Genomic DNA, 11,790 nt, shown 5'->3' with positions numbered 1-11,790 from the left:
GCAGGGGAAGGAAGAGAAAAGAATTGATAGACGAATAAGAAATTTTTGTGGTTTTGGACTGGCACAGAATGACCAAAAGCCGATGCAAATCTATTAATATGTCCTAAGCATTTGTTCTGCAGTGGACTAGTAATGGCTAATGATAATAATCCATTCTGTTATTCCTAATGTCCCTCTCTTATTTGAAATGTCGTTAGGATATACTCTACTTTTGCTTGCTCTTATTGCTATGCTGCTCTTTTACTGGGTCGTTGTATTAATCCCATTATTATTCTTTCCATCGCTCTTTGAGTTGTGACTAGCTCATGTTCTAAGGCTTTAGTAACGCTTCAAGTTTCTGCTGCATTAGTTAATACTAGCAAGACCATCTGATTAAATCTTTTCCTTTTAGAAATAGCGACATTGTACTTTTTTCATAATTTCATTTAGTTTACCAAAGGCTCTCCATTCTATCCTTAACCTTCCTTGAATTTCGGTCCTAGGTCGTGGTTACATATATTCAATAATATTTTCTAGAGGTCTCTTCATAACCCTTATTTGTTGTCCATCAGAATATTATTTGATCTGTCCATTGAATATTATTTTATCCTAGTTCCTGAATAGGATAAAGGAAAACTTCAGAAAAGACAATAAACCTAATAACGAAAGGATTGAAAAATAAGGTGATAAAAGTAGAACTATTAAAACACTATTACCAAATTAAAAATCAAAGATAATCATAGAAATAATCAGGCAAAAATTAGGGGAACATTAAATAGAGAGGATACATAAAACTGATGAAAAACATGTCCGAATAGGGAGCCAACAGATGTTGGAATTGAATGGAAACAATTGAAATATGAAGTGAAGAGATAAAGTGATAAAAATGGCAGAGGAGTTCTATACAATGTTATACGATAGTAATATAAGAAATAACTTTGCCAATAGAAATAATGAATGACCTGAGCAGTTATAAGAAAGATTTTCATTCTGTCAAATTTTCAGTAGTAACGAAAGCTCTTCAAAGACAAGGAATGTATGAATCTTATGCTAGACTACTTGAAGTTATATTATATGTAAGTACAGCAATCCTAACATTATATAAAGATAGCGAGGAAGTTCTGATTGAGAAAGGAGGTGCATAAAGCGCTCCCATCTTTCCTAAATCATTCAAAGCACGCCAAGAAAAGTTTTTGAAAATCTATATGTGAAAAATTGGGAAATTCCTATTATTGGGGAACACCTAAACACTACGATTTGCAGATGACATAGATGTTTTAAGTGAATCATGGAAATGTTTTAAAGTGATGATCGAATATTTGAATAGAGAAAGCAGTAATGTAAATCTGCGTGAAATAAGATAATGTTCATGAAACTGCAAAGACAACAAATAATGCTTTTGGACGGATCTATAAAAAAAAGTCATTCCCAACTATGGGTTCACGGAACCCTAGGCTTCCAAAAATTATCAGCAGGGATTTAGTAAGAATTTCGGTTTTTTTTTTTTTTCATTTACTGATATAAGCCTATAATTTTTTAATCGTAACATAGCGTGTAGTTTCTTCTCTTTACTTGATGAGTCACGAACCATATACGTATAGAACTGTTCAACAGATTTCATAAATGCTATGAGCTGATCAGTTATGACTTTTATAGTGTTTTCATTTCTTAGTTAGTCTGCCTACATTTGAGCGAACAACATTTTTAACTACCCTTTAGTAATTGTGAAAAAGAAATATGTTGAAATATTTAAAATGAAACATTCTAATAATGAAGAGTATTAGGACGACACGGGCCATTTATATATATATATATATATATATACATATATATATATATATATATATATATATATATATATATATATATATATATATATATATATATATATATATAGTGTATTATTAGTTAAACACTAATAATTATTTTTAAGTATTTTACTAATGTTCAAGTTTTGTGAAGTTTGCGCATGCTCACTGACGACAGTGTAAAATTGTGACGGTGGGCAGTGGTACTGTCGACTGTCGACGTGGCCAGTGACTGGCAGGTGGAGGTTGTGCACGTAACCTACTGTTCGTGCGTAGTTGCTGAGGAGTGCAGCTGTGCACTCATGCAAGCAAATGGTGTTGATATGTAGCTTGTGTTCTTTAAGGTATGCTATTGTTTGTGTAATGAGATTTGTAAATTATGGATATGTTTCGGTTGAATAGTCTTATCGGCATTTTGACATTGTTCCTCTACTATATTGTAGTAATGTTGTATTTTAGGATGTGTTAACGTAAGAGCTGATAGAAGAAATTAGCCGATATTTAATGCACGAGAAATCTGCTGGGTATCAGAGAGGAGGCATTGTTGTAAGTGACTTTTTGCAGTTAATTGTTACTTATCTTTTAACTTGTTGGTAACGGTGATTGTGTGATGACATTGTTATGATAATTATTAGTGAGAAATTATATGTTTGTTCATATGGTGATAAGGATTAATGTTTCTGCTAAGGTGATACGTAAAAAAAAAAAAAAAAAAATGGGTATGTTATTTTGACTTTTATAATGTTACAGGTAGAAATTAAACGTTTTACGACAAGCTGAGTTTTTATCTGGTACCTGAGCATACATTTCGACAACACTCATCATGGCAGATAAAGGGAAAAATAGCAGCTCCACGGGGGAAAATGATAGTGCTAGGATGTCACTGGAAGCACAGAAGAAGGCCAAACAGCGGAGGGGAACTGCAAAGGCAAAACTAACACGTAAGCTTGATAAGTTTCATGAGTATATGTTAGATCAAATGGCATTAGAAATTTTAGAAGAAAGATACGAGAGTGTTGTTAAGGCTTATGATGAAGTTGAACTAGCTAATGAACAGTATTGCAATTTATTAGATGAGAACTGTGATGCTCAATTGATAGAGGAGGCTAACGTTTATATCAAAGCATTAGAAGATAGAAAGTGTGCAGCTCATGTGATATTTGTGAAAGTTAAAGACGAAATGCAGGTGAAAAAAGTTTTAAAAGTAAAACCGATTGATGTGCCCAGGTTTCACGGAGATGTGAGAGATTATAGCAATTTCAAGAGAGATTTTTTTAGACTAATGCAATCAAATTATGGGAAAGATCCCTTTGTGCTAAGACAGTGTCTCTCAGGAGAGGCCTTGGATACAGTTCGTGGTGCAGATCATGACTTCGATAAAATGTTTGAGCGATTAGATGAAACTTTTGGGAACAGCAGAACCATTATTGATGTAGTAGTAGAGGACATAAGGTCAATTAAACCTATTTCCGAAGGGGATAGTGAGAGTTTCATTAGGAAGGTTGATAAGATTGAGCAATGCTATCTTTACTTAGACCAAATGAGTTTGGCTTCAGAATTAAATACTGCTAACATGACTAGCCAGATAGAAAAACTATTGCCACCTACTCAGAAGCGTGAATGGGTTAAGTTAGCAGAGTGTGTAGGTAATCGTGACCTATTCGGAAAGTTGTTGGAATACCTTTTGAGTGAAAAGAAATCAATGAAATATCTTAATGCTAATATTAGAAGCAATAATAATATTAAGGCTAAAGTGAATTATACCTGCACTTATGAAGATCAGCGTAGTACAAAGCAAGGAAGAGAGTCAGATGTAATGGAAAGGATAGCAGGACTTGAAAATGCTATTACAAATATCACTGACCTTTTCACTAAAATTACAGAAGAAAATGCTGAACGGAACAGGAATAAGATCAGTGACAACACAAGGCTGCATAGGTGCTGGTATCATGGCTCAGATGGACATGATATCTTAGACTGTACAACTTTCCAGAACTTGAGTATCAATGACAGAATGGAGAGTGTAAAGAAGAAAGGTATTTGCTTTAATTGCCTTAAAGGTGTTCACATAGCAAGAAAATGTCTAAAGAAGTCCAGATGTAATACTGTAGATGTTAACAATGAATCTTGTGGGAAACTTCATCATACTATTATACATGAGGGATTCATAACAGGATATTCCTTTGTAAGTCTGAAAAGAAACGGTGTTTTATTTATGGTTAACAAGATCAAGTGTGGTAATCAGGAGTTACAAACTTTATTTGACTCGGGAGCTGATATAACAATGATCAGAAATGATGTGGCTAAGGCATTGGGACTGAAAGGAAAATGTGTCAGATTAGCTGTGACTAAATTGGGCGACAAAACTGTGACATACAGTAGTAAAGAGTATGATCTGGTTTTAACCGACAAGGATGGGAATGATGTCAATGTTACTGCTTATGGAATCGATGACATTACATCTCAAGTCGGTAAGGTAGATTTATCAAAAGTGAAACATTTATTCAAGGGTGTTAATGTATGTGCATTAGATAGACCTTATGGGAAAATAGATCTCCTAATTGGTTCTGATTATTGCTCTTTAATTCCAACAGTTAAGGAAACTGTGGCTGAAAATTTACAGCTCAGGGAATCACAGTTTGGAATGTGTGTGTATGGCAGTCATCCCGACATTGTTACCTTATCAGTGTTTAGGAGTAATCCAGGCATTAGCATTAATCATGTTTCCAGTACAATATCCGACTATGATATATCTGTAGAACCCGTAATTGATATTACAGCACAGATAAATGATTTCTTCACCATTGAACACTTAGGAACTGATTGTAATCCCAGATGTGGTAGTTGTCGTTGTGGGAAATGTGCAACAGGCAATGGCAATTATTATTATTATTATTATTACTTACTAAGCTACAACCCTAGTTGGAAAAGCAGTATGCTATAAGCCCAGGGGCTCCAACAGGGAAAATAGCTCAGTGCGGAAAGGAAAAAAGGAAAATAAAATATTCTAAGAAGAGTAACAACAATAAATATCTCCTATATAAACTATAAAAACTTTAACAAAACAAGAGTTAGAGAAATAAGATAGGAGAGTGTGCTCGAGTGTACCCTCAAGCAAGAGAACTCTAACCCAAGACAGTGAAAGGCCATGGTACAGAGGCTATGGCACTACCCAAGACTAGAGAACAGTGGTTTGATTTTGGAGTGTCCTTCTCCTAGAAGAGCTGCTTACCATAGCTAAAGAGTCTCTTCTACCCTTACCAAGAGGAAAGTGGCACTGAACAAGTACAGTGCAGTAACCCCTTGGGTGATGAAGAATTGTTTGGTAATCTGTGTTGTCAGGTGTATGAGGATAGAGGAGAATATGTAAAGAATATGCCAGACTATTCAGTGTGTATGTAGGCAAAGGGAAAATGAACCGTAACCAGAGAGGAGGATCCAATGTAGTACTGTCTGGCCAGTCAAAAGACCCCATAACTCTCTAGCGGTAGTATCTCAACGGGTGGCTGGTGCCCTGGCCAACCTACTACCTATAGTATAAAAGAGGAAAAGGAGCTGGCTCTTATTGAAAGTGGGTTGATGTATTACATTACCCGGACAGAAAAGAATGGTCTGCTAAATTTCCATGGACTAAGGATCCCAAACTGTTGCAAAATAATGTATCTGTAGCTGTTGCTAGACTGAAAGGCACAGAGAAAAGATTGATGAAACTGGGTTCAGACTATGCTCAAGCTTATAATGACCAGATACTTGACATGACAAAGTGCAATGTAATTCGGAAGTTATCCGATGAAGAGGTTAAAAACTATGTTGGTCCTGTCACATACATTCAACATCATGAAGTGTTAAAACCAGGATCTATATCAACCCCATTGAGAATTGTTTTTGATTCATCGGCAAAGTATATGGGCCAGTCTCTAAATAGTTTTTGGGCAAAGGGCCCTAATATTTTGAACTCAATGTTTGGTATATTACTAAGATTTCGTGAAAAGGCTATAGGCATAGCCGGTGACATAAGCAAAATGTATAATTGCATTAAGCTTCCAGAATTAGAACAACATGTACATAGATTTGTTTGGAGAAATTTGCAAAGTAATCGCAAACCTGATCACTATGTAATGACATGCATGGGTTTCGGGGATAGGCCCTCAGGAATTATTGCAATGTTAGCTCTCAGACATACTGCAGAAATGTCGGTAAAAGACTTCCCAGAAGCATCACGTGTGATAATGACTAATTCCTATGTAGATGACATAATCCATTCTGTTGAGAGTAAAGCTGAGGCATTTAGCCTAATTAGAGATATTGAAAATGTACTCTCTAAAGGCAGTTTTAAAATTAAACCATGGACCATTACTGGAGATAATGAGCGTTCTGACTTTGAAGTGTCCCAGAATAGTAATGAAAGAATACTTGGCCTTAACTGGCAATGCAATAAGGATGTGTTTTATTTTAAAACTAAGTTAAATTTCTCTCCAAAATATAAGGGTGTAAGAACAGAACCAGACTTAAACAAGTTGAATTTCGTTGAAAGTATACCTTCAGTTTTAACAAAAAGGGTTGTCGTCAGTCAGATGTGTTCTGTTTACGACCCACTGGGGTTTTTGCTTCCATTCACACTAAAAGCAAAGATTTTGCTACGAGACACTGTGAAATGTGACTTTAAATTAGGATGGGACGATCCCTTGCCTTCCTATTTAAAAGAACAATGGGTGTCATATTTTTGTGAGTTATTTGGCACTGAAACTCTGTATTTTGAAAGGAATGTTAACCCTGGATAGGTACGGTGGGTCGTTTGCGACCCCGAGCGTCAAAAAAAAACAGGTTTTTCTCACGTGACTCACCCCTGTGACTGAATTTGTGGGTGATCGACCTGCAGGAGGTGTCTCCCCTACACGCTCTAATAGTGTCCAGATGTGCATTGCTGTAGCTGTACTCCTTCCCCGATTTCTGAGACGCGTCGGGGTCGTTCGCGTCCGAGTTTACCCTTCTGAGGTAGTTTGCATAATTATCAAAGTTATTACGTATTATGAAATTGTCGTAGAATGGTGCAACTTGTATAGGTTATCAGTTGTGGAAAGTCTTGGTGGATTGTTTGGCTACCATGTGCATGTTTTTTTTTTTAGTTAAAATGTCGTTCATCACCACGAGGACCATTTTACCGCGAGTGCCCCTTTTTCATTTTTTTTCATTTTTTTGCCAAGTCATTTTTCCGTAAGATATTGCCAAATAGTGTCGTAAAACTTTTGCTTGTTTAGTGTTGGAAAGTGTGTCTAGATGATCTGGCTACCCATGCATGACTTTGTTTTTGTCAGATACGACGTAGTTATTGGTATATTGGGTATTTAACTGCGGTTGCCAATTTCTGTTTTTTTTCAATATTTGTAAAAATTACTACGTAGTAAGGAATTGCCGTATATTATTCATTTTTTTTTCATGTTTATGTGTTAGAAAGTGTGCCTTGATGGTTGGGCTAACACGTGCATGTCTTTTTTTTTATCTGAGATGTCGTATATTAGAATGTCAGGCATTTTACCGCGAGTGTCCCTTTTTAATTTTTTTTAATTTTTTTGCCAAGTCATTTTTCCGTAAGATATTGCGAAATAGTGTCGTAAAACTTTTGCTTTTTTAATGTTGGAAAGTGTGTCTAGATGATCTGGCTACCCATGCGTGATTTTGTTTTTGTCAGATACGACGTAGTTATTGGTATATTGGGTATTTAACTGCAGTTGCCAATTTCTGTTTTTTTTCAATATTTGTAAAAATTTACTACGTAGTAAGGAATTGCCGTATATTATTGATTTTTTTTCATGTTTATGTGTTAGAAAGTGTGCCTTGATGGTTGGGCTAACACGTGCATGTCTTTTTTTTTATCTGAGATGCCGTATATTAGAATGTTGGGCATTTTTCCGCGAGTCCCCCTTTTTATTTGTTTTGCATTTTTTTGCTTAGTCATGTTACCGTAAGGAATTGGCAAGTAGTGTCGCAAAACTTATATTTTTATAGTGTTGGAAAGTGTTTCTAGATGATCTGGCTACCCATGCCTATTTTTTTTTTTTTAGCCAGATATGGCGTATATATAAGTATGTGTTCGATTTTCCTGTGATTGCCATTTTTTCGTTTTTTCCCATTTCTTTCAAAATTACTACGTACTAAGGAACTATCACAGAGTAATATTTCATTTATATGTTTATTTGTCGGAAAATATGCCTTGATGGTTTGCCTAGCACGTGGCTGAAATTTTTTTTTTCTGAAATGCCGTATATTAGAATGGCCATTTTTCCACGATTGCCCCTTTTTATTTGTTTTGCATTTTTTTTGCTTAGTCATGTTACCGTAAGGAATTGGCAAGTAGTGTCGCAAAACTTATATTTTTATAGTGTTGGAAAGTGTTTCTAGATGATCTGGCTACCCATGCCTATCTTTTTTTTAGCCAGATATGGCGTATATATAGGTATGTGTTCGATTTTCCGGTGATTGCCATTTTTTCGTTTTTTCCCAATTCTTTCAAAATTACTACGTACTAAGGAACTATCACAGAGTAATGATTCCTCTAGATGTTTATTTGTCGGAAAATTTTGTTTACTTTTTTTTTGATTGAATATCATCAAATTTTTTTAGCTAAAATATTGTTTTACATTTTTTTTTTCGATTTTATTTCCCTTCAAAAAAAATTTTTTGGGTCAGAATTTTAATTTTATAGTCGTAAGATAATCGACAATTATCCAGCAACCCGCCATACAATTTTTATGCATATCCAATAATAATTAGATTAGTAAATAACACCTTGAAATTGACATACCCTTCCTACATTTCAAGTGGCAGATTAGGGAGTCTGAGTCAGTGTGGTTGGCGGCCATTTTGTGGACATATCCGAAGCGTAAGCTGCCCTATCTATATATATTCTTGTTCCCTATAGAATTTGTGATATTTTGGTGTATTTTTACCTGCATAAATATCATATTATATATTAAATATATGTATTTTTTTACAAAATTTTCAAGTACTCAAAAAATTACCTTTAGATATGGCCCCTGATATAAATGTAATTTACAAAATAATGAAGATTTTTTTACATATTTCTATTTTAGGATAACATATGTTTATTCCCTAAAAAAATTAGCCACTTCCTATTTCATTTGGGTACCCAAAAAAATTCATGAAATTTGGACAATTTTTTTTGGCCAAAAAAAGTTACCCTTTTTTTCTCATTTCAGATCTTCACCTCCATGGGTCTGACCTCATCCAAAATACATCAAGATGTGTCCTAAACATTCAAGAATCAATTCCTAAAAGGATTTGTGTATATATGTATAAACTTTTTTTTTATGAATTTTTATGTCAGGTCTTTTTTTTTTCTACTTAATTTTTTAAAATATTTATAATAAATAGTTTTTCTGCAGATGAGTAGTATTTATCTTTACAGTTGTTTTAAGCATTCATTGAAGTTTTTTTTGGCAAAAGAAAAAAGGAGGTTACTGCAAAAACTGATTTTTCAAGAATTTTTTTTGGCGTCGGGGTCGTTCGCGTCCGAGTATACCCTTAAAGGGGTGTCCGAGGACCGTACCTATCCAGGGTTAAGCCAACCTCAGCCAAAGGATTGCCTTTACTTGTTATTTTCAGTGATAGTTCAACAAATGCTTATGGTGCTGTTGCATATGCTAGGTGGGAGTTAGAGTCTGGTGCATTTGAGAGCAGGCTCATTGTGGCAAAGAGTAGGATAGCCCCTAGTAGACAGTTATCTATTCCAAGACTTGAATTGTGTGGAGCTGTTATAGCGTGCAGGATGCGTAAAGCCATTGAAGATGAAATGACATATAAATTTAGTTCGGTAATGCACATAACAGATTCCTCCATTGTTAGAGCACAAATCCAAAAGGAATCTTATGGCTTTGGAACTTTCGTAGCCACTAGAATAGCAGAAGTTCAATCAAAAAGTGACCCAAATGAATGGTGGTGGATTGCTTCTGGATTAAATCCTGCTGATCTATTGACCAGACCCCAGGACCCTTTAAATGTTGGAGTTGTCTATTCATGGAAATATGGTCCAGAATTCATGGCCCTTCCTTTAGAAGTGTGGCCTATCAGTCAATCGGTGAATTGTGAGTTACCTGATAGAATTCATGTTAATCTTGCACAATACTCTGTTCATGAAGAAACCATAATTGATGCGTCGAAATTCAACAACTATAATATGTTAATTGCAGTCACTGCTAGGATATTTAACATTGTTAAGGAGAAATCTTTTAAGGGTGTTCTAAAGAAACTTGAACCTAGATCACTTAAGGAAGCTGAGAGGTTTTGGATTATGCAAGCACAAAAAAGTCTTCCTGAGAACTGGAAAAAATGTTTTCAAAGATTAGGACCATTTCAAGCTGAAGATGGTACAATTATGGTAGGAGAAAGAATGGAAAGATGGTTGAAACATAATTGGAACCAAGATAGCTTCATTCTATTACCTGGTAAGCATCCATTTACAGTCTTGTACATTAGTTATTTACACAGGTTGAATCATGCTGGAGTTGATGTTACACTATGTAAGCTTCAGTCTAAATTTTGGGTTCCTTCAGCACGTAAAATCATAAGATCGATAAAGAGAGGTTGTATTCTTTGCAGGAAACTGGATGCCAAAGTTGAAGGTCAAAGAATGGGTCAGATTTCTGATGAAAGAATGAGTCCTTGTCCAGCATTCTATCACACTGCTGTGGATATTTTTGGACATTTTCAAATCAAAGATAATGTAAAGAAAAGGACAACTGGTAAAGCTTATGGTGTTATATTCAATTGTATTGTTACACGTGCCGTGTATATTGATGTTGTAGATGGATATGATACTTATAGTTTTTTAAAGTGTTTCAGAAGATTTACAGCGGTTCATGGCTATCCTCATACTGTACACTCTGACTTAGGCTCACAATTGGTATCAGCAAGTAAAGAACTTAAGAGTGATAACAACTGGAACATACACGAGATCACTGAATTTGGAGCAAAGGAAGGCTTGAAATGGAAATTTAATCGGTCTGCAGATGCTGCATGGCAAAATGGGGTAAGTGAGGCCTTAATTAAGTCTGTAAAAAGGTCTCTGTCAATGCTCATAGGAACTACCATCTTGACATTTAGTGATTTGCAGACAACATTTTTTTGAAATAGCAAACTTAATGAATGAAAGGCCTATTGGAATAAAACCTGGTATGGATGTAGAATTAGGAACATATTTGTGTCCGAACGATTTACTTTTGGGTAGAGCAAGTAATAAAGTACCATCTGGTTCATGGTCTACATCAGGTGACACCAAGAAAAGGTTGAACTTTATACAAAAAGTTGTCGACACCTTTTAGCGTAAGTGGCAGAGAGATTATTTCCCTACACTCATTGTAAGGCAAAAATGGCACACAGATAAAAGAAATGTACAACCTGGTGATATTGTTCTGATTAAAGACACAAATGTTGTGCGAGGAAAATGGAAAATGGGGCAGGTTGTAGATACAGAAACAGGCAGAGACAATAAGGTGAGAGATGTAAGCATTAGATACAAAATACAAAGACCAGGAAAATATAAGGGACAAAGTGACACAGTTATCAAGAGATCGGTTCACAAGTTGGTGGTATTGCTACCCGTTGAAGAACAATAAAGGAGGCGGGAGTGTATTATTAGTTAAACACTAATAATTATTTTTAAGTATTTTAGTAATGTTCAAGTTTTGTGAAGTTTGCGCATGCTCACTGACGACAGTGTAAAATTGTGACGGTGGGCAGTGGTACTGTCGACTGTCGACGTGGCCAGTGACTGGCAGGTGGAGGTTGTGCACGTAACCAACTGTTCGTGCGTAGTTGCTGAGGAGTGCAGCTGTGCACTCATGCAAGCAAATGGTGTTGATATGTAGCTTGTGTTCTTTAAGGTATGCTATTGTTTGTGTAATGAGATTTGTAAATTATGGATATGTTTCGGTTGAATAGTCTTATCGGCATTTTGACATTGTTCCTCTACTATATTGTAGTAATG

At 35.5% G+C, this 11,790-nt stretch overlaps 1 protein-coding gene across 1 annotated transcript; it reads left to right on the top strand.

The window, feature by feature from the left end:
* Positions 1-2,610: 2,610 nt before the first annotated feature.
* On the top strand, positions 2,611-11,419 carry LOC137647926 (uncharacterized). Its single transcript, XM_068380875.1, has 5 exons — positions 2,611-4,258; positions 4,382-4,612; positions 5,457-6,537; positions 9,411-10,833; positions 11,126-11,419. The coding sequence occupies exons 1-5, from the start codon at positions 2,611-2,613 to the stop codon at positions 11,417-11,419; spliced, it is 4,677 nt and encodes a 1,558-aa protein (XP_068236976.1).
* Positions 11,420-11,790: the final 371 nt, after the last annotated feature.

Source organism: Palaemon carinicauda, chromosome 10 (assembly GCF_036898095.1).
Source record: "Palaemon carinicauda isolate YSFRI2023 chromosome 10, ASM3689809v2, whole genome shotgun sequence".
In the NCBI taxonomy this organism is placed as follows: domain Eukaryota; kingdom Metazoa; phylum Arthropoda; class Malacostraca; order Decapoda; family Palaemonidae; genus Palaemon; species Palaemon carinicauda.
The sequence above is the reverse complement of the archived record's forward strand: the minus strand, read 5'-3'. Positions and strand labels throughout refer to the sequence as shown.

Bases quoted from the DNA above. Each gene is read 5' to 3' on its own strand.
- LOC137647926 (XM_068380875.1), top strand. From the start codon at position 2,611: ATGGCAGATAAAGGGAAAAATAGCAGCTCCACGGGGGAAAATGATAGT. The intron at 4,259-4,381 runs GTAAGGTAGATT...TAATTCCAACAG, and splicing joins TGACATTACATCTCAAGTCG to TTAAGGAAACTGTGGCTGAA. The intron at 6,538-9,410 runs GTATTTTGAAAG...TGTTATTTTCAG, and splicing joins TTATTTGGCACTGAAACTCT to TGATAGTTCAACAAATGCTT.